Source organism: Salmo salar, chromosome 21 (assembly GCF_965601325.2).
Source record: "Salmo salar chromosome 21, fSalSal1, whole genome shotgun sequence".
Taxonomy (NCBI): domain Eukaryota; kingdom Metazoa; phylum Chordata; class Actinopteri; order Salmoniformes; family Salmonidae; genus Salmo; species Salmo salar.
Genome location: NC_138311.1, coordinates 57,125,789 through 57,150,000, shown reverse-complemented (window position 1 = coordinate 57,150,000; position 24,212 = coordinate 57,125,789). Strand labels below are relative to the sequence as shown.

Below are 24,212 nucleotides of genomic sequence, written 5' to 3'. Positions count from 1 at the left end.
TTGTCTATATGGTAATACAGTCTGCTACCATTCTCAATAGTTTACCATCTAGGTTGTCTATATGGTAATACAGTCTGCTACCATTCTCAATAGTTTACCATCTAGGTTGTCTATATGGTAATACAGTCTGCTACCATTCTCCAATAGTTTACCATCTAGGTTGTCTATATGGTAATACAGTCTGCTACCATTCTCCAATAGTTTACCATCTAGGTTGTCTATATGGTAATACAGTCTGCTACCATTCTCCAATAGTTTACCATCTAGGTTGTCTATATGGTAATACAGTCTGCTACCATTCTCCAATAGTTTACCATCTAGGTTGTCTATACCTGGTGGTAATACAGTCTGCTACCATTCTCCAATAGTTTACCATCTAGGTTGTCTATATGGTAATACAGTCTGCTACCATTCTCCAATAGTTTACCATCTAGGTTGTCTATATGGTAATACAGTCTGCTACCATTCTCCAATAGTTTACCATCTAGGTTGTCTATATGGTAATACAGTCTGCTACCATTCTCCAATAGTTTACCATCTAGGTTGTCTATATGGCAATACAGTCTGCTACCATTCTCCAATAGTTTACCATCTAGGTTGTCTATACCTGGTGGTAATACAGTCTGCTACCATTCTCCAATAGTTTACCATCTAGGTTGTCTATATGGTAATACAGTCTGCTACCATTCTCCAATAGTTTACCATCTAGGTTGTCTATATGGTAATACAGTCTGCTACCATTCTCCAATAGTTTACCATCTAGGTTGTCTATACCTGGTGGTAATACAGTCTGCTACCATTCTCCAATAGTTTACCATCTAGGTTGTCTATATGGTAATACAGTCTGCTACCATTCTCCAATAGTTTACCATCTAGGTTGTCTATATGGTAATACAGTCTGCTACCATTCTCCAATAGTTTACCATCTAGGTTGTCTATACCTGGTGGTAATACAGTCTGCTACCATTCTCAATAGTTTACCATCTAGGTTGTCTATATGGTAATACAGTCTGCTACCATTCTCCAATAGTTTACCATCTAGGTTGTCTATATGGTAATACAGTCTGCTACCATTCTCCAATAGTTTACCATCTAGGTTGTCTATACCTGGTGGTAATACAGTCTGCTACCATTCTCAATAGTTTACCATCTAGGTTGTCTATATGGTAATACAGTCTGCTACCATTCTCCAATAGTTTACCATCTAGGTTGTCTATATGGTAATACAGTCTGCTACCATTCTCCAATAGTTTACCATCTAGGTTGTCTATATGGTAATACAGTCTGCTACCATTCTCCAATAGTTTACCATCTAGGTTGTCTATACCTGGTGGTAATACAGTCTGCTACCATTCTCCAATAGTTTACCATCTAGGTTGTCTATATGGTAATACAGTCTGCTACCATTCTCCAATAGTTTACCATCTAGGTTGTCTATATGGTAATACAGTCTGCTACCATTCTCCAATAGTTTACCATCTAGGTTGTCTATATGGTAATACAGTCTGCTACCATTCTCCAATAGTTTACCATCTAGGTTGTCTATATGGTAATACAGTCTGCTACCATTCTCCAATAGTTTACCATCTAGGTTGTCTATATGGTAATACAGTCTGCTACCATTCTCCAATAGTTTACCATCTAGGTTGTCTATATGGTAATACAGTCTGCTACCATTCTCCAATAGTTTACCATCTAGGTTGTCTATATGGTAATACAGTCTGCTACCATTCTCAATAGTTTACCATCTAGGTTGTCTATATGGTAATACAGTCTGCTACCATTCTCCAATAGTTTACCATCTAGGTTGTCTATATGGTAATACAGTCTGCTACCATTCTCAATAGTTTACCATCTAGGTTGTCTATATGGTAATACAGTCTGCTACCATTCTCAATAGTTTACCATCTAGGTTGTCTATATGGTAATACAGTCTGCTACCATTCTCCAATAGTTTACCATCTAGGTTGTCTATATGGTAATACAGTCTGCTACCATTCTCCAATAGTTTACCATCTAGGTTGTCTATACCTGGTGGTAATACAGTCTGCTACCATTCTCCAATAGTTTACCATCTAGGTTGTCTATATGGTAATACAGTCTGCTACCATTCTCCAATAGTTTACCATCTAGGTTGTCTATATGGTAATACAGTCTGCTACCATTCTCCAATAGTTTACCATCTAGGTTGTCTATACCTGGTAATACAGTCTGCTACCATTCTCAATAGTTTACCATCTAGGTTGTCTATACCTGGTGGTAATACAGTCTGCTACCATTCTCTGTAGTTTCCCAACAAGGTTATCTATACCTGGTGGCTCATCATTGCTGATATATTACCAGTCAAAAGTTTGGACACACCTACACATTCAATGGTTTTTCTTTATTTTTACTATTGTATACATTGTAGAATAATAGTGAAGACGTCAAAACTATGAAATAACACATATGGAATCATGTAGTAACCAAAAAAAGTGTAAAAGAAATCAGAATATATTTTATATTTGAGATTCTTCAAAGTAGCCACCCTTTGCCTTGATGACAGCTTTGCGCACTCTTGGCATTCTCTCAACCAGCTTCATGAGGTAGTCACCTGGAATTTGCCTTGTTAAAAGTTAATTTGTGAGCCAATCAGTTGTGTTGTGACAAGGTCGGGGGGGGATCTACTGTCCTGTAGGTTTTCAGTCCAACACTAATTCAGCGTATCTGATTCAGCTAGTTAAGGTCTTGTTGAGCAGCTAATTAGTAGAATCAGGTGTGTTAAATTAGGGCTGGACTGAAAACCCACAGGAAGGTAGGAAGAGGGTTGGGAAAGGAAGAGGATTGGGAAAGGAAGAGGATTGGCCAGGAAGAGGGTTGGCCAGGAGGAGGGTTGGCAGGAAGAGGGTTGGGCAGGAAGAGGGTTGGGCAGGAAGAGGGTTGGGAAAGGAAGAGGATTGGCCAGGAAGAGGGTTGGGCAGGAAGAGGGATGGGCAGGAAGAGGGTTGGGCAGGAAGAGGGTTGGGCAGGAGGGGGGGAAGGAGGGGTTGGGCAGGAAGAGGGATGGGCAGGAAGAGGGATGGGCAGGAAGAGGGTTCGGCAGGAAGAGGGTTGGAGGAGGGTTGGGTTGGGCAGGAAGAGGGATGGGCAGGAAGAGGGTTGGAAGAGGGTTGGGTTGGGCAGGAAGAAGGTTGGGCAGGAGGAGGGTTGGGCAGGAAGAGGGTTGGGCAGGAAGAAGGATGGGCAGGAAGAGGGTTGGGCAGGAAGAGGGTTGGGAAGGAAGAGGGTTGGGCAGGAAGAAGGATGGGCAGGAAGAGGGTTGGGCAGGAAGAGGGTTTGGCAGGAAGAGGGTTGGGCAGGAAGAAGGATGGGCAGGAAGAGGGTTGGGCAGGAAGAGGGATGGGCAGGAAGAGGGTTTGGCAGGAAGAGGGTTGGGCAGGAAGAGGGTTGGGCAGGAAGAGGGTTGATGTAAATCATAAAACATATATATATATATATATATATTGTTATAAAAATGATGTTATCATCCCAATGTTTTTTTAAACTTTACATGTTATAAAAATTCCATAAAATCCTAAAAGTTTTCACAATTCTGCTACTTTACTGGTAACCCTTTGCCAACTCATGTCTGTATACTGAACCAAGTGTCTTCGTCAGTGTGTTCTGCTGTCTGCTACCCAGGCAGCCCCCCAGAGCCAGGTACTGAGATGGAGGGACTGGCCAGTAGGAGGCAGTCAGAGACGGTCCCTCTGACCCCTGAACCACAGGAAGTCCCACCACAGAAGAGGAAGAAGAAAAAGAAAGCTCAGACCCAAGGTACCCTGTGTTCTGTTACCCTGGGTTCTGTTACCCTAGTACCCTAGGTTCTGTTACCCTGGGTTCTGTTACCCTAGTACCCTAGGTTCTGTTACCCTGGGTTCTGTTACCCTGGGTTCTGTTACCCTGGGTTCTGTTACCCTAGTACCCTAGGTTCTGTTACCCTGGGTTCTGTTACCCTGGGTTCTGTTACCCTGGGTTCTGTTACCCTAGGTTCTGTTACCCTAGGTTCTGTTACCCTAGTACCCTAGGTTCTGTTACCCTGTGTTCTGTTACCCTAGTACCCTAGGTTCTGTTACCCTAGTACCCTAGGTTCTGTTACCCTGTGTTCTGTTACCATAGTACCCTAGGTTCTGTTACCCTGGGTTCTGTTACCCTAGTACCCTAGGTTCTGTTACCCTGTGTTCTGTTACCCTAGTACCCTAGGTTCTGTTACCCTAGGTTCTGTTACCCTGGGTTCTGTTATCCTGTGTTCTGTTACCCTGGGTTCTGTTACCCTGGGTTCTGTTACCCTAGTACCCTAGGTTCTGTTACCCTAGGTTCTGTTACCCTGGGTTCTGTTACCCTATTACCCTAGGTTCTGTTACCCTAGGTTCTGTTACCCTGGGTTCTGTTACCCTATTACCCTAGGTTCTGTTACCCTAGGTTCTGTTACCCTGGGTTCTGTTACCCTGGGTTCTGTTACCCTAGTACCCTAGGTTCTGTTACCCTGTGTTCTGTTACCCTGGGTTCTGTTACCCTGTGTTCTGTTACCCTGGGTTCTGTTACCCTGTGTTCTGTTACCCTGGGTTCTGTTACCCTGTGTTCTGTTACCCTGGGTTCTGTTACCCTAGTACCCTAGGTTCTGTTACCCTGTGTTCTGTTACCCTGGGTTCTGTTACCCTAGTACCCTAGGTTCTGTTACCCTGTGTTCTGTTACCCTGGGTTCTGTTACCCTAGTACCCTAGGTTCTGTTACCCTGTGTTCTGTTACCCTGGGTTCTGTTACCCTAGTACCCTAGGTTCTGTTACCCTGGGTTCTGTTACCCTAGTACCCTAGGTTCTGTTACCCTGGGTTCTGTTACCCTAGTACCCTAGGTTCTGTTACCCTAGTACCCTAGGTTCTGTTACCCTAGGTTCTGTTACCCTAGTACCCTAGGTTCTGTTACCCTGGGTTCTGTTACCCTAGTACCCTAGGTTCTGTTACCCTGGGTTCTGTTACCCTAGTACCCTAGGTTCTGTTACCCTAGGTTCTGTTACCCTAGGTTCTGTTACCCTGGGTTCTGTTACCCTAGGTTCTGTTACCCTGGGTTCTGTTACCCTGGGTTCTGTTACCCTAGGTTCTGTTACCCTGGGTTCTGTTACCCTAGTACCCTAGGTTCTGTTACCCTGGGTTCTGTTACCCTGGGTTCTGTTACCCTAGTACCCTAGGTTCTGTTACGCTGGGTTCTGTTACCCTGGGTTCTGTTACCCTAGGTTCTGTTACCCTGAGGTTCTGTTACCCTGGGTTCTGTTACCCTGGGTTCTGTTACCCTAGGTTCTGTTACCCTGGGTTCTGTTACCCTAGGTTCTGTTACCCTGGGTTCTGTTACCCTGGGTTCTGTTACCCTAGGTTCTGTTACCCTGGGTTCTGTTACCCTAGTACCCTAGGTTCTGTTACCCTGGGTTCTGTTACCCTAGTACTCTCGGTTCTGTTACCCTGGGTTCTGTTACCCTAGTACCCTAGGTTCTGTTACCCTGGGTTCTGTTACCCTGGGTTCTGTTACCCTAGGTTCTGTTACCCTAGTACCCTAGGTTCTGTTACCCTGGGTTCTGTTACCCTGGGTTCTGTTACCCTAGTACCCTAGGTTCTGTTACCCTGGGTTCTGTTACCCTAGGTTCTGTTACCCTGGGTTCTGTTACCCTGGGTTCTGTTACCCTAGTACCCTAGGTTCTGTTACCCTGGGTTCTGTTACCCTAGGTTCTGTTACCCTGGGTTCTGTTACCCTGGTTCTGTTACCCTGGGTTCTGTTACCCTGGGTTCTGTTACCCTAGGTTCTGTTACCCTAGGTTCTGTTACCCTGGGTTCTGTTACCCTGGGTTCTGTTACCCTAGGTTCTGTTACCCTGGGTTCTGTTACCCTGGGTTCTGTTACCCTAGTACCCTAGGTTCTGTTACCCTGGGTTCTGTTACCCTAGTACTCTCGGTTCTGTTACCCTGGGTTCTGTTACCCTAGTACCCTAGGTTCTGTTACCCTAGGTTATGTTACCCTGGGTTCTGTTACCCTGGGTTCTGTTACCCTAGTACCCTAGGTTCTGTTACCCTAGGTTATGTTACCCTGGGTTCTGTTACCCTGGGTTCTGTTACCCTAGTACCCTAGGTTCTGTTACCCTGGGTTCTGTTACCCTGGGTTCTGTTACCCTGGGTTCTGTTACCCTAGTACCCTAGGTTCTGTTACCCTGGGTTCTGTTACCCTGGGTTCTGTTACCCTAGTACCCTAGGTTATGTTACCCTGGGTTCTGTTACCCTGGGTTCTGTTAGCCTAGTACCCTAGGTTCTGTTACCCTGGGTTCTGTTACCCTAGTACTCTCGGTTCTGTTACCCTAGGTCTGTTACCCTGGGTTCTGTTACCCTAGTACTCTCGGTTCTGTTACCCTAGGTTCTGTTACCCTGGGTTCTGTTACCCTAGTACCCTAGGTTCTGTTACCCTGGGTTCTGTTACCCTAGTACCCTAGTTTCTGTTACCCTGGGTTCTGTTACCCTAGTACCCTAGGTTCTGTTACCCTGGGTTCTGTTACCCTGGGTTCTGTTACCCTAGTACCCTAGGTTCTGTTACCCTGGGTTCTGTTACCCTGGGTTCTGTTACCCTAGTACCCTAGGTTCTGTTACCCTGGGTTCTGTTACCCTAGTACCCTAGGTTCTGTTACCCTGGGTTCTGTTACCCTGGGTTCTGTTACCCTAGTAGCCTAGGTTCTGTTACCTTGGGTTCTGTTACCCTAGTACCCTGTGTTCTGTTACCCTGGGTTCTGTTACCCTGGGTTCTGTTACCCTGGGTTCTGTTACCCTAGTACCCTGGGTTCTGTTACCCTGGGTTCTGTTACCCTAGTACCCTGTGTTCTGTTACCCTAGGTTCTGTTACCCTAGGTTCTGTTACCCTAGTACCCTAGGTTCTGTTACCCTGGGTTCTGTTACTCTAGGTTCTGTTACCCTGGGTTCTGCCTGCAGAGAGTAGCATAATGTGTCTGATTCTCTGTAATAATGGTATGGGAATAATAACTAATTTTATTTTGTAAAGTGGTTTCTTTCCTCAAACAACATGTTCATTCACCTCCTTGTCTGAATGACGAGTAGATAAACAGGTTAATGTGGAATGTAGGTCCTACATTAAACACCACACATTTTGGCTGCTACTGTAGACTGAATGAAGGAACAGCTATTTCCATGTTAAAATGGGATGCGTTTTTCCTCCGTGGTTTTGGATGGTAGTCCCACTGTGTTAGATGACCTCCTACATAAACCATGAGCTTTTACAAGACCTGTACAACACCGGTGAGAGAGAAAATGTAATTGTGTTTCGAACTGTGAAGCATATTTGTAAACAATTTGACATGAAGAATGTCCGAATTCCAATTGTGCAATAATTTTAAAAGCAACAGCGTATTAAAAAAACAGTTTTGGTGCACGATTAAAAATAGCTATTTTTTATTTCTCAAACTGTTAATTGAAGCACGCCTCCCATTCACAATTCAGGCTGCAGGCTGCTATCAGCGAGTCACTCACCACTTTACAAAGTCAGCTGGAGACAGTAGGCATGAATGTTTTGTTTCATATTATGAGGCATGTCTTACCTCGCTTCAAATTAGCCTATAGGAAGAATCCAACCAGGGAAATGGGGAGGAAAATTATTTTATAAAGAATTCAAAGGCGGAGTGTGAGTTTGGGGAAGCTCGCAATTTTTCCTACCAGTTCTACCGTTCCGCGTGCCAGTTATGATTTTCATACGCACATTTTAGTGGAATGTTTCTTTTCCGTCAATAATAACGTTTTTTTTACGTTTCTCAAAAATCATTGAAATGTGGTTAATCATAAAAACCTGAATTAAAATGTTTAAAAAAATCTCAAATCTAAAAGTCACCTAATGTGAGATCACCAGCCTTTAATCTCATTGGCGGCTAAAGAAATTACCTCACAGAACTTACAGTGAAATGCTGAATACAACAGGTGTAGTAGACCTCACAGTGAAATGCTGAATACAACAGGTGTAGTAGACCTTACAGTGAAATGCTGAATACAACAGGTGTAGTAGACCTTACAGTGAAATGCTGAATACAACAGGTGTAGTAGACCTTACAGTGAAATGCTGAATACAACAGGTGTAGTAGACCTCACAGTGAAATGCTGAATACAACAGGTGTAGTAGACCTCACAGTGAAATGCTGAATACAACAGGTGTAGTAGACCTCACAGTGAAATGCTGAATACAACAGGTGTAGTAGACCTCACAGTGAAATGCTGAATACAACAGGTGTAGTAGACCTCACAGTGAAATGCTGAATACAACAGGTGTAGTAGACCTCACAGTGAAATGCTGAATACAACAGACCTTACAGTGAAATGCTGAATACAACAGGTGTAGTAGACCTCACAGTGAAATGCTGAATACAACAGGTGTAGTAGACCTTACAGTGAAATGCTGAATACAACAGGTGTAGTAGACCTTAAAGTGAAATGCTGAATACAACAGGTGTAGTAGACCTTACAGTGAAATGCTGAATACAACAGGTGTAGACCTCACAGTGAAATGCTGAATACAACAGGTGTAGTAGACCTTACAGTGAAATGCTGAATACAACAGGTGTAGTAGACCTCACAGTGAAATGCTGAATACAACAGGTGTAGTAGACCTCACAGTGAAATGCTGAATACAACAGGTGTAGTAGACCTCACAGTGAAATGCTGAATACAACAGGTGTAGTAGACCTTACAGTGAAATGCTGAATACAACAGGTGTAGTAGACCTCACAGTGAAATGCTGAATACAACAGGTGTAGTAGACCTCACAGTGAAATGCTGAATACAACAGGTGTAGTAGACCTCACAGTGAAATGCTGAATACAACAGGTGTAGTAGACCTCACAGTGAAATGCTGAATACAACAGGTGTAGTAGACCTCACAGTGAAATGCTGAATACAACAGGTGTAGTAGACCTTACAGTGAAATGCTGAATACAACAGGTGTAGTAGACCTCACAGTGAAATGCTGAATACAACAGGTGTAGTAGACCTTACAGTGAAATGCTGAATACAACAGACCTTACAGTGAAATGCTGAATACAACAGGTGTAGTAGACCTCACAGTGAAATGCTGAATACAACAGGTGTAGTAGACCTCACAGTGAAATGCTGAATACAACAGGTGTAGTAGACCTTACAGTGAAATGCTGAATACAACAGGTGTAGTAGACCTTACAGTGAAATGCTGAATACAACAGGTGTAGTAGACCTCACAGTGAAATGCTGAATACAACAGGTGTAGTAGACCTCACAGTGAAATACTGAATACAACAGGTGTAGTAGACCTCACAGTGAAATGCTGAATACAACAGGTGTAGTAGACCTTACAGTGAAATGCTGAATACAACAGGTGTAGTAGACCTCACAGTGAAATGCTGAATACAACAGGTGTAGTAGACCTTACAGTGAAATGCTGAATACAACAGGTGTAGTAGACCTCACAGTGAAATGCTGAATACAACAGGTGTAGTAGACCTCACAGTGAAATGCTGAATACAACAGGTGTAGTAGACCTCACAGTGAAATGCTGAATACAACAGGTGTAGTAGACCTCACAGTGAAATGCTGAATACAACAGGTGTAGTAGACATTACAGTGAATTGCTGAATACAACAGGTGTAGTAGACCTTACAGTGAAATGCTGAATACAACAGGTGTAGTAGACCTTACAGTGAAATGCTGAATACAACAGGTGTAGTAGACCTTACAGTGAAATGCTGAATACAACAGGTGTAGTAGACCTCACAGTGAAATGCTGAATACAACAGGTGTAGACCTCACAGTGAAATGCTGAATACAACAGGTGTAGTAGACCTCACAGTGAAATGCTGAATACAACAGGTGTAGTAGACCTCACAGTGAAATGCTGAATACAACAGGTGTAGTAGACCTTACAGTGAAATGCTGAATACAACAGGTGTAGTAGACCTCACAGTGAAATGCTGAATACAACAGGTGTAGTAGACCTTACAGTGAAATGCTGAATACAACAGGTGTAGACCTTACAGTGAAATGCTGAATACAACAGGTGTAGTAGACCTCACAGTGAAATGCTGAATACAACAGGTGTAGTAGACCTCACAGTGAAATGCTGAATACAACAGGTGTAGTAGACCTCACAGTGAAATGCTGAATACAACAGGTGTAGTAGACCGCACAGTGAAATGCTGAATACAACAGGTGTAGTAGACCTCACAGTGAAATGCTGAATACAACAGGTTTAGTAGACCTTACAGTGAAATGCTGAATACAACAGGTGTAGTAGACCTTACAGTGAAATGCTGAATACAACAGGTGTAGTAGACCTCACAGTGAAATGCTGAATACAACAGGTGTAGTAGACCTCACAGTGAAATGCTGAATACAACAGGTGTAGTAGACCTCACAGTGAAATGCTGAATACAACAGGTGTAGTAGACCTTAAAGTGAAATGCTGAATACAACAGACCTTACAGTGAAATGCTGAATACAACAGGTGTAGTAGACCTCACAGTGAAATGCTGAATACAACAGGTGTAGTAGACCTTACAGTGAAATGCTGAATACAACAGGTGTAGTAGACCTTACAGTGAAATGCTGAATACAACAGGTGTAGTAGACCTTACAGTGAAATGCTGAATACAACAGGTGTAGACCTCACAGTGAAATGCTGAATACAACAGGTGTAGTAGACCTTACAGTGAAATGCTGAATACAACAGGTGTAGAAGACCTCACAGTGAAATGCTGAATACAACAGGTGTAGTAGACCTCACAGTGAAATGCTGAATACAACAGGTGTAGTAGACCTCACAGTGAAATGCTGAATACAACAGGTGTAGTAGACCTTACAGTGAAATGCTGAATACAACAGGTGTAGTAGACCTCACAGTGAAATGCTGAATACAACAGGTGTAGTAGACCTTACAGTGAAATGCTGAATACAACAGGTGTAGTAGACCTCACAGTGAAATGCTGAATACAACAGGTGTAGTAGACCTTACAGTGAAATGCTGAATACAACAGGTGTAGTAGACCTTACAGTGAAATGCTGAATACAACAGGTGTAGTAGACCTTACAGTGAAATGCTGAATACAACACGTGTAGTAGACCTCACAGTGAAATGCTGAATACAACAGGTGTAGTAGACCTCACAGTGAAATGCTGAATACAACAGGTGTAGTAGACCTCACAGTGAAATGCTGAATACAACAGGTGTAGTAGACCTTACAGTGAAATGCTGAATACAACAGGTGTAGTAGACCTCACAGTGAAATGCTGAATACAACAGGTGTAGTAGACCTTACAGTGAAATGCTGAATACAACAGGTGTAGTAGACCTCACAGTGAAATGCTGAATACAACAGGTGGAGTAGACCTCACAGTGAAATGCTGAATACAACAGGTGTAGTAGACCTCACAGTGAAATGCTGAATACAACAGGTGTAGTAGACCTTACAGTGAAATGCTGAATACAACAGGTGTAGTAGACCTCACAGTGAAATGCTGAATACAACAGGTGTAGTAGACCTTACAGTGAAATGCTGAATACAACAGGTGTAGTAGACCTCACAGTGAAATGCTGAATACAACAGGTGTAGTAGACCTCACAGTGAAATGCTGAATACAACAGGTGTAGTAGACCTCACAGTGAAATGCTGAATACAACAGGTGTAGTAGACCTCACAGTGAAATGCTGAATACAACAGGTGTAGTAGACATTACAGTGAAATGATGAATACAACAGGTGTAGTAGACCTTACAGTGAAATGCTGAATACAACAGGTGTAGTAGACCTTACAGTGAAATGCTGAATACAACAGGTGTAGTAGACCTTACAGTGAAATGCTGAATACAACAGGTGTAGTAGACCTCACAGTGAAATGCTGAATACAACAGGTGTAGACCTCACAGTGAAATGCTGAATACAACAGGTGTAGTAGACCTCACAGTGAAATGCTGAATACAACAGGTGTAGTAGACCCCACAGTGAAATGCTGAATACAACAGGTGTAGTAGACCTTACAGTGAAATGCTGAATACAACAGGTGTAGTAGACCTCACAGTGAAATGCTGAATACAACAGGTGTAGTAGACCTTACAGTGAAATGCTGAATACAACAGGTGTAGACCTCACAGTGAAATGCTGAATACAACTGGTGTAGTAGACCTCACAGTGAAATGCTGAATACAACAGGTGTAGTAGACCTTACAGTGAAATGCTGAATACAACAGGTGTAGTAGACCTCACAGTGAAATGCTGAATACAACAGGTGTAGTAGACCTCAAAGTGAAATGCTGAATACAACAGGTGTAGTAGACCTCACAGTGAAATGCTGACTACAACAGGTGTAGTAGACCTTACAGTGAAATGCTGAATACAACAGGTGTAGTAGACCTCACAGTGAAATGCTGAATACAACAGGTGTAGTAGACCTCACAGTGAAATGCTGACTACAACAGGTGTAGTAGACCTTATAGTGAAATGCTGAATACAACAGGTGTAGTAGACCTCACAGTGAAATGCTGAATACAACAGGTGTAGACCTTACAGTGAAATGCTGAATACAACAGGTGTAGTAGACCTTACAGTGAAATGCTGAATACAACAGGTGTAGTAGACCTTACAGTGAAATGCTGAATACAACAGGTGTAGTAGACCTTACAGTGAAATGCTGAATACAACAGGTGTAGTAGACTTTACAGTGAAATGCTGAATACAACAGGTGTAGTAGACCTCACAGTGAAATGCTGAATACAACAGGTGTAGTAGACCTCACAGTGAAATGCTGAATACAACAGGTGTAGTAGACCTTGCAGTGAAATGCTGAATACAACAGGTGTAGTAGACCTTACAGTGAAATGCTGAATACAACAGGTGTAGACCTCACAGTGAAATGCTGAATACAACAGGTGTAGTAGACCTCACAGTGAAATGCTGAATACAACAGGTGTAGTAGACCTCACAGTGAAATGCTGAATACAACAGGTGTAGTAGACCTCACAGTGAAATGCTGAATACAACAGGTGTAGTAGACCTCACAGTGAAATGCTGAATACAACAGGTGTAGTAGACCTCACAGTGAAATGCTGAATACAACAGGTGTAGACCTCACAGTGAAATGCTGAATACAACAGGTGTAGTAGACCTTACAGTGAAATGCTGAATACAACAGGTGTAGTAGACCTCACAGTGAAATGCTGAATACAACAGGTGTAGTAGACCTCACAGTGAAATGCTGAATACAACAGGTGTAGTAGACCTCACAGTGAAATGCTGAATACAACAGGTGTAGTAGACCTCACAGTGAAATGCTGAATACAACAGGTGTAGTAGACCTTACAGTGAAATGCTGAATACAACAGGTGTAGTAGACCTCACAGTGAAATGCTGAATACAACAGGTGTAGTAGACCTTACAGTGAAATGCTGAATACAACAGGTGTAGTAGACCTCACAGTGAAATGCTGAATACAACAGGTGTAGTAGACCTCACAGTGAAATGCTGAATACAACAGGTGTAGTAGACCTCACAGTGAAATGCTGAATACAACAGGTGTAGTAGACCTCACAGTGAAATGCTGAATACAACAGGTGTAGTAGACATTACAGTGAAATGATGAATACAACAGGTGTAGTAGACCTTACAGTGAAATGCTGAATACAACAGGTGTAGTAGACCTTACAGTGAAATGCTGAATACAACAGGTGTAGTAGACCTTACAGTGAAATGCTGAATACAACAGGTGTAGTAGACCTCACAGTGAAATGCTGAATACAACAGGTGTAGACCTCACAGTGAAATGCTGAATACAACAGGTGTAGTAGACCTCACAGTGAAATGCTGAATACAACAGGTGTAGTAGACCTCACAGTGAAATGCTGAATACAACAGGTGTAGTAGACCTTACAGTGAAATGCTGAATACAACAGGTGTAGTAGACCTCACAGTGAAATGCTGAATACAACAGGTGTAGTAGACCTTACAGTGAAATGCTGAATACAACAGGTGTAGACCTCACAGTGAAATGCTGAATACAACAGGTGTAGTAGACCTCACAGTGAAATGCTGAATACAACAGGTGTAGTAGACCTTACAGTGAAATGCTGAATACAACAGGTGTAGTAGACCTCACAGTGAAATGCTGAATACAACAGGTGTAGTAGACCTCAAAGTGAAATGCTGAATACAACAGGTGTAGTAGACCTCACAGTGAAATGCTGACTACAACAGGTGTAGTAGACCTTACAGTGAAATGCTGAATACAACAGGTGTAGTAGACCTCACAGTGAAATGCTGAATACAACAGGTGTAGTAGACCTCACAGTGAAATGCTGACTACAACAGGTGTAGTAGACCTTATAGTGAAATGCTGAATACAACAGGTGTAGTAGACCTCACAGTGAAATGCTGAATACAACAGGTGTAGACCTTACAGTGAAATGCTGAATACAACAGGTGTAGTAGACCTTACAGTGAAATGCTGAATACAACAGGTGTAGTAGACCTTACAGTGAAATGCTGAATACAACAGGTGTAGTAGACCTTACAGTGAAATGCTGAATACAACAGGTGTAGTAGACTTTACAGTGAAATGCTGAATACAACAGGTGTAGTAGACCTCACAGTGAAATGCTGAATACAACAGGTGTAGTAGACCTCACAGTGAAATGCTGAATACAACAGGTGTAGTAGACCTTACAGTGAAATGCTGAATACAACAGGTGTAGTAGACCTTACAGTGAAATGCTGAATACAACAGGTGTAGACCTCACAGTGAAATGCTGAATACAACAGGTGTAGTAGACCTCACAGTGAAATGCTGAATACAACAGGTGTAGTAGACCTCACAGTGAAATGCTGAATACAACAGGTGTAGTAGACCTCACAGTGAAATGCTGAATACAACAGGTGTAGTAGACCTCACAGTGAAATGCTGAATACAACAGGTGTAGTAGACCTCACAGTGAAATGCTGAATACAACAGGTGTAGACCTCACAGTGAAATGCTGAATACAACAGGTGTAGTAGACCTTACAGTGAAATGCTGAATACAACAGGTGTAGTAGACCTCACAGTGAAATGCTGAATACAACAGGTGTAGTAGACCTCACAGTGAAATGCTGAATACAACAGGTGTAGTAGACCTCACAGTGAAATGCTGAATACAACAGGTGTAGTAGACCTCACAGTGAAATGCTGAATACAACAGGTGTAGTAGACCTTACAGTGAAATGCTGAATACAACAGGTGTAGTAGACCTCACAGTGAAATGCTGAATACAACAGGTGTAGTAGACCTTACAGTGAAATGCTGAATACAACAGGTGTAGTAGACCTCACAGTGAAATGCTGAATACAACAGGTGTAGTAGACCTCACAGTGAAATGCTGAATACAACAGGTGTAGTAGACCTCACAGTGAAATGCTGAATACAACAGGTGTAGTAGACCTCACAGTGAAATGCTGAATACAACAGGTGTAGTAGACATTACAGTGAAATGATGAATACAACAGGTGTAGTAGACCTTACAGTGAAATGCTGAATACAACAGGTGTAGTAGACCTTACAGTGAAATGCTGAATACAACAGGTGTAGTAGACCTTACAGTGAAATGCTGAATACAACAGGTGTAGTAGACCTCACAGTGAAATGCTGAATACAACAGGTGTAGACCTCACAGTGAAATGCTGAATACAACAGGTGTAGTAGACCTCACAGTGAAATGCTGAATACAACAGGTGTAGTAGACCTCACAGTGAAATGCTGAATACAACAGGTGTAGTAGACCTTACAGTGAAATGCTGAATACAACAGGTGTAGTAGACCTCACAGTGAAATGCTGAATACAACAGGTGTAGTAGACCTTACAGTGAAATGCTGAATACAACAGGTGTAGACCTCACAGTGAAATGCTGAATACAACAGGTGTAGTAGACCTCACAGTGAAATGCTGAATACAACAGGTGTAGTAGACCTTACAGTGAAATGCTGAATACAACAGGTGTAGTAGACCTCACAGTGAAATGCTGAATACAACAGGTGTAGTAGACCTCACAGTGAAATGCTGAATACAACAGGTGTAGTAGACCTCACAGTGAAATGCTGACTACAACAGGTGTAGTAGACCTTACAGTGAAATGCTGAATACAACAGGTGTAGTAGACCTCACAGTGAAATGCTGAATACAACAGGTGTAGTAGACCTCACAGTGAAATGCTGACTACAACAGGTGTAGTAGACCTTATAGTGAAATGCTGAATACAACAGGTGTAGTAGACCTCACAGTGAAATGCTGAATACAACAGGTGTAGACCTTACAGTGAAATGCTGAATACAACAGGTGTAGTAGACCTTACAGTGAAATGCTGAATACAACAGGTGTAGTAGACCTTACAGTGAAATGCTGAATACAACAGGTGTAGTAGACCTTACAGTGAAATGCTGAATACAACAGGTGTAGTAGACCTTACAGTGAAATGCTGAATACAACAGGTGTAGTAGACCTCACAGTGAAATGCTGAATACAACAGGTGTAGTAGACCTCACAGTGAAATGCTGAATACAACAGGTGTAGTAGACCTTACAGTGAAATGCTGAATACAACAGGTGTAGTAGACCTTACAGTGAAATGCTGAATACAACAGGTGTAGACCTCACAGTGAAATGCTGAATACAACAGGTGTAGTAGACCTCACAGTGAAATGCTGAATACAACAGGTGTAGTAGACCTCACAGTGAAATGCTGAATACAACAGGTGTAGTAGACCTCACAGTGAAATGCTGAATACAACAGGTGTAGTAGACCTCACAGTGAAATGCTGAATACAACAGGTGTAGTAGACCTCACAGTGAAATGCTGAATACAACAGGTGTAGACCTCACAGTGAAATGCTGAATACAACAGGTGTAGTAGACCTTACAGTGAAATGCTGAATACAACAGGTGTAGTAGACCTCACAGTGAAATGCTGAATACAACAGGTGTAGTAGACCTCACAGTGAAATGCTGAATACAACAGGTGTAGTAGACCTCACAGTGAAATGCTGAATACAACAGGTGTAGTAGACCTCACAGTGAAATGCTGAATACAACAGGTGTAGTAGACCTCACAGTGAAATGCTGAATACAACAGGTGTAGTAGACCTCACAGTGAAATGCTGAATACAACAGGTGTAGTAGACCTTACAGTGAAATGCTGAATACAACAGGTGTAGTAGACCTCACAGTGAAATGCTGAATACAACAGGTGTAGTAGACCTCACAGTGAAATGCTGAATACAACAGGTGTAGTAGACCTTACAGTGAAATGCTGAATACAACAGGTGTAGTAGACCTTACAGTGAAATGCTGAATACAACAGGTGTAGACCTCACAGTGAAATGCTGAATACAACAAGTGTAGTAGACCTCACAGTGAAATGCTGAATACAACAGGTGTAGTAGACCTTACAGTGAAATGCTGAATACAACAGGTGTAGTAGACCTTACAGTGAAATGCTGAATACAACAGGTGTAGTAGACCTCACAGTGAAATGCTGAATACAACAGGTGTAGTAGACCTCACAGTGAAATGCTGAATACAACAGGTGTAGTAGACCTTACAGTGAAATGCTGAATACAACAGGTGTAGTAGACCTTACAGTGAAATGCTGAATACAACAGGTGTAGACCTCACAGTGAAATGCTGAATACAACAGGTGTAGTAGACCTCACAGTGAAATGCTGAATACAACAGGTGTAGTAGACCTCACAGTGAAATGCTGAATACAACAGGTGTAGTAGACCTCACAGTGAAATGCTGAATACAACAGGTGTAGTAGACCTCACAGTGAAATGCTGAATACAACAGGTGTAGTAGACCTCACAGTGAAATGCTGAATACAACAGGTGTAGACCTCACAGTGAAATGCTGAATACAACAGGTGTAGTAGACCTTACAGTGAAATGCTGAATACAACAGGTGTAGTAGACCTCACAGTGAAATGCTGAATACAACAGGTGTAGTAGACCTCACAGTGAAATGCTGAATACAACAGGTGTAGTAGACCTCACAGTGAAATGCTGAATACAACAGGTGTAGTAGACCTCACAGTGAAATGCTGAATACAACAGGTGTAGTAGACCTCACAGTGAAATGCTGAATACAACAGGTGTAGTAGACCTCACAGTGAAATGCTGAATACAACAGGTGTAGTAGACCTTACAGTGAAATGCTGAATACAACAGGTGTAGTAGACCTCACAGTGAAATGCTGAATACAACAGGTGTAGTAGACCTCACAGTGAAATGCTGAATACAACAGGTGTAGTAGACCTTACAGTGAAATGCTGAATACAACAGGTGTAGTAGACCTTACAGTGAAATGCTGAATACAACAGGTGTAGTAGACCTTACAGTGAAATGCTGAATACAACAGGTGTAGTAGACCTCACAGTGAAATGCTGAATACAACAGGTGTAGTAGACCTTACAGTGAAATGCTGAATACAACAGGTGTAGTAGACCTCACAGTGAAATGCTGAATACAACAGGTGTAGTAGACCTCACAGTGAAATGCTGAATACAACAGGTGTAGTAGACCTTACAGTGAAATGCTGAATACAACAGGTGTAGTAGACCTTACAGTGAAATGCTGAATACAACAGGTGTAGACCTCACAGTGAAATGCTGAATACAACAAGTGTAGTAGACCTTACAGTGAAATGCTGAATACAACAGGTGTAGTAGACCTTACAGTGAAATGCTGAATACAACAGGTGTAGTAGACCTTACAGTGAAATGCTGAATACAACAGGTGTAGTAGACCTTACAGTGAAATGCTGAATACAACAGGTGTAGTAGACCTTACAGTGAAATGCTGAATACAACAGGTGTAGACCTCACAGTGAAATGCTGAATACAACAAGTGTAGTAGACCTTACAGTGAAATGCTGAATACAACAGGTGTAGTAGACCTTACAGTGAAATGCTGAATACAACAGGTGTAGTAGACCTTACAGTGAAATGCTGAATACAACAGGTGCAGACCTCACAGTGAAATGCTGAATACAACAAGTGTAGTAGACCTTACAGTGAAATGCTGAATACAACAGGTGTAGTAGACCTTACAGTGAAATGCTGAATACAACAGGTGTAGTAGACCTTACAGTGAAATGCTGAATACAACAGGTGTAGTAGACCTTACAGTGAAATGCTGAATACTACAGGTGTAGACCTCACAGTGAAATGCTGAATACAACAGGTGTAGTAGACCTCACAGTGAAATGCTGAATACAACAAGTGTAGTAGACATCACAGTGAAATGCTGAATACAACAGGTGTAGTAGACCTTACAGTGAAATGCTGAATACAACAGGTGTAGTAGACCTTACAGTGAAATGCTGAATACAACAGGTGTAGTAGACCTCACAGTGAAATGCTGAATACAACAGGTGTAGTAGACCTTACAGTGAAATGCTGAATACAACAGGTGTAGGTAGACCTCACAGTGAAATGCTGAATACAACAGCTGTAGACCTCACAGTGAAATGCTGAATTCAACAGGTGTAGTAGAACTTACAGTGAAATGCTGAATACAACAGGTGTAGACCTCACAGTGAAATGCTGAATACAACAAGTGTAGGAGACCTTACAGTGAAATGCTGAATACAACAGGTGTAGTAGACCTTACAGTGAAATGCTGAATACAACAGGTGTAGTAGACCTTACAGTGAAATGCTGAATACAACAGGTGTAGTAGACCTCACAGTGAAATGCTGAATACAACAGGTGTAGTAGACCTTACAGTGAAATGGTGAATACAACAGGTGTAGTAGACCTCGCAGTGAAATGCTGAATACAACAGGTGTATGTAGACCTCACAGTGAAATGCTGAATACAACAGGTGTAGTAGACCTCACAGTGAAATGCTGAATATAACAGGTGTAGTAGACCTTACAGTGAAATGCTGAATACAACAGGTGTAGTAGACCTTACAGTGAAATGCTGAATACAACAGGTGTAGTAGACCTCACAGTGAAATGCTGAATACAACAGGTGTAGTAGACCTCACAGTGAAATGCTGAATACAACAGGTGTAGTAGACCTCACAGTGAAATGCTGAATACAACAGGTGTAGTAGACCTCACAGTGAAATGCTGAATACAACAGGTGTAGTAGACCTCACAGTGAAATGCTGAATACAACAGGTGTAGTAGACCTTACAGTGAAATGCTGAATACAACAGGTGTAGTAGACCTCACAGTGAAATGCTGAATACAACAGGTGTAGTAGACCTCACAGTGAAATGCTGAATACAACAGGTGTAGTAGACCTTACAGTGAAATGCTGAATACAACAGGTGTAGTAGACCTTACAGTGAAATGCTGAATACAACAGGTGTAGACCTCACAGTGAAATGCTGAATACAACAAGTGTAGTAGACCTTACAGTGAAATGCTGAATACAACAGGTGTAGTAGACCTTACAGTGAAATGCTGAATACAACAGGTGTAGTAGACCTTACAGTGAAATGCTGAATACAACAGGTGTAGTAGACCTTACAGTGAAATGCTGAATACAACAGGTGTAGTAGACCTTACAGTGAAATGCTGAATACAACAGGTGTAGACCTCACAGTGAAATGCTGAATACAACAAGTGTAGTAGACCTTACAGTGAAATGCTGAATACAACAGGTGTAGTAGACCTTACAGTGAAATGCTGAATACAACAGGTGTAGTAGACCTTACAGTGAAATGCTGAATACAACAGGTGCAGACCTCACAGTGAAATGCTGAATACAACAAGTGTAGTAGACCTTACAGTGAAATGCTGAATACAACAGGTGTAGTAGACCTTACAGTGAAATGCTGAATACAACAGGTGTAGTAGACCTTACAGTGAAATGCTGAATACAACAGGTGTAGTAGACCTTACAGTGAAATGCTGAATACTACAGGTGTAGACCTCACAGTGAAATGCTGAATACAACAGGTGTAGTAGACCTCACAGTGAAATGCTGAATACAACAAGTGTAGTAGACATCACAGTGAAATGCTGAAAAAAACAGGTGTAGTAGACCTCACAGTGAAATGCTTAATACAACAGGTGTAGTAGACCTTACAGTGAAATGCTGAATACAACAGGTGTAGTACACCTCACAGTGAAATGCTGAATACAACAGGTGTAGTAGACCTTACAGTGAAATGCTGAATACAACAGGTGTAGTAGACCTTACAGTGAAATGCTGAATACAACAGGTGTAGTAGACCTCACAGTGAAATGCTGAATACAACAGGTGTAGTAGACCTTACAGTGAAATGCTGAATACAACAGGTGTAGGTAGACCTCACAGTGAAATGCTGAATACAACAGCTGTAGACCTCACAGTGAAATGCTGAATTCAACAGGTGTAGTAGAACTTACAGTGAAATGCTGAATACAACAGGTGTAGACCTCACAGTGAAATGCTGAATACAACAAGTGTAGGAGACCTTACAGTGAAATGCTGAATACAACAGGTGTAGTAGACCTTACAGTGAAATGCTGAATACAACAGGTGTAGTAGACCTTACAGTGAAATGCTGAATACAACAGGTGTAGTAGACCTCACAGTGAAATGCTGAATACAACAGGTGTAGTAGACCTTACAGTGAAATGGTGAATACAACAGGTGTAGTAGACCTCGCAGTGAAATGCTGAATACAACAGGTGTATGTAGACCTCACAGTGAAATGCTGAATACAACAGGTGTAGTAGACCTCACAGTGAAATGCTGAATACAACAGGTGTAGTAGACCTCACAGTGAAATGCTGAATACAACAGGTGTAGTAGACATCACAGTGAAATGCTGAATACAACAGGTGTAGTAGACCTTACAGTGAAATGCTGAATACAACAGGTGTAGTAGACCTCACAGTGAAATGCTGAATACAACAGGTGTAGTAGACCTCACAGTGAAATGCTGAATACAACAGGTGTAGTAGACCTTACAGTGAAATGCTGAATACAACAGGTGTAGTAGACCTTACAGTGAAATGCTGAATACAACAGGTGTAGACCTCACAGTGAAATGCTGAATACAACAAGTGTAGTAGACCTTACAGTGAAATGCTGAATACAACAGGTGTAGTAGACCTTACAGTGAAATGCTGAATACAACAGGAGTAGTAGACCTTACAGTGAAATGCTGAATACAACAGGTGTAGTAGACCTTACAGTGAAATGCTGAATACAACAGGTGTAGTAGACCTCACAGTGAAATGCTGAATACAACAGGTGTAGTAGACCTTACAGTGAAATGCTGAATACAACAGGTGTAGTAGACCTCACAGTGAAATGCTGAATACAACAGGTGTAGTAGACCTCACAGTGAAATGCTGAATACAACAGGTGTAGTAGACCTTACAGTGAAATGCTGAATACAACAGGTGTAGTAGACCTTACAGTGAAATGCTGAATACAACAGGTGTAGACCTCACAGTGAAATGCTGAATACAACAAGTGTAGTAGACCTTACAGTGAAATGCTGAATACAACAGGTGTAGTAGACCTTACAGTGAAATGCTGAATACAACAGGTGTAGTAGACCTTACAGTGAAATGCTGAATACAACAGGTGTAGTAGACCTTACAGTGAAATGCTGAATACAACAGGTGTAGACCTCACAGTGAAATGCTGAATACAACAGGTGTAGTAGACCTTACAGTGAAATGCTGAATACAACAGGTGTAGTAGACCTTACAGTGAAATGCTGAATACAACAGGTGTAGTAGACCTTACAGTGAAATGCTGAATACTACAGGTGTAGACCTCACAGTGAAATGCTGAATACAACAGGTGTAGTAGACCTTACAGTGAAATGCTGAATACTACAGGTGTAGACCTCACAGTGAAATGCTGAATACAACAGGTGTAGTAGACCTTACAGTGAAATGCTGAATACAACAGGTGTAGTAGACCTTACAGTGAAATGCTGAATACAACAGGTGTAGTAGACCTTACAGTGAAATGCTGAATACAACAGGTGTAGTAGACCTTACAGTGAAATGCTGAATACAACAGGTGTAGTAGACCTCACAGTGAAATGCTTAATACAACAGGTGTAGACCTTACAGTGAAATGCTGAATACAACAGGTGTTGTAGACCTCACAGTGAAATGCTGAATACAACAGGTGTAGGTAGACCTCACAGTGAAATGCTGAATACAACAGGTGTAGTAGACCTCACAGTGAAATGCTGAATACAACAGGTGTAGTAGACCTTACAGTGAAATGCTGAATACAACAGGTGTAGTAGACCTTACAGTGAAATGCTGAATACAACAGGTGTAGTAGACCTCACAGTGAAATGCTGAATACAACAGGTGTAGTAGACCTTACAGTGAAATGCTGAATACAACAGGTGTAGGTAGACCTCACAGTGAAATGCTGAATACAACAGCTGTAGACCTCACAGTGAAATGCTGAATTCAACAGGTGTAGTAGAACTTACAGTGAAATGCTGAATACAACAGGTGTAGACCTCACAGTGAAATGCTGAATACAACAAGTGTAGGAGACCTTACAGTGAAATGCTGAATACAACAGGTGTAGTAGACCTTACAGTGAAATGCTGAATACAACAGGTGTAGTAGACCTTACAGTGAAATGCTGAATACAACAGGTGTAGTAGACCTCACAGTGAAATGCTGAATACAACAGGTGTAGTAGACCTTACAGTGAAATGCTGAATACAACAGGTGTAGTAGACCTTACAGTGAAATGCTGAATACTACAGGTGTAGACCTCACAGTGAAATGCTGAATACAACAGGTGTAGTAGACCTTACAGTGAAATGCTGAATACTACAGGTGTAGACCTCACAGTGAAATGCTGAATACAACAGGTGTAGTAGACCTTACAGTGAAATGCTGAATACAACAGGTGTAGTAGACCTTACAGTGAAATGCTGAATACAACAGGTGTAGTAGACCTTACAGTGAAATGCTGAATACAACAGGTGTAGTAGACCTTACAGTGAAATGCTGAATACTACAGGTGTAGACCTCACAGTGAAATGCTGAATACAACAGGTGTAGTAGACCTTACAGTGAAATGCTGAATACTACAGGTGTAGACCTCACAGTGAAATGCTGAATACAACAGGTGTAGTAGACCTTACAGTGAAATGCTGAATACAACAGGTGTAGTAGACCTTACAGTG

At 42.0% G+C, this 24,212-nt stretch overlaps 1 protein-coding gene across 2 annotated transcripts in view; it reads left to right on the top strand.

Annotated features, from left to right (window-relative positions):
* tmem237a (transmembrane protein 237a) overlaps positions 1–24,212 on the top strand; it is a 112,765-nt gene that overhangs the window by 4,345 nt on the left and 84,208 nt on the right. For both annotated transcript variants that reach the window (XM_082966893.1, NM_001141863.2), the window contains exon 3: positions 3,637–3,795. In XM_082966893.1, coding sequence (XP_082823019.1) covers positions 3,637–3,795 — 159 coding nt within the window. The remainder of the gene's footprint in view (positions 1–3,636; positions 3,796–24,212) is intronic.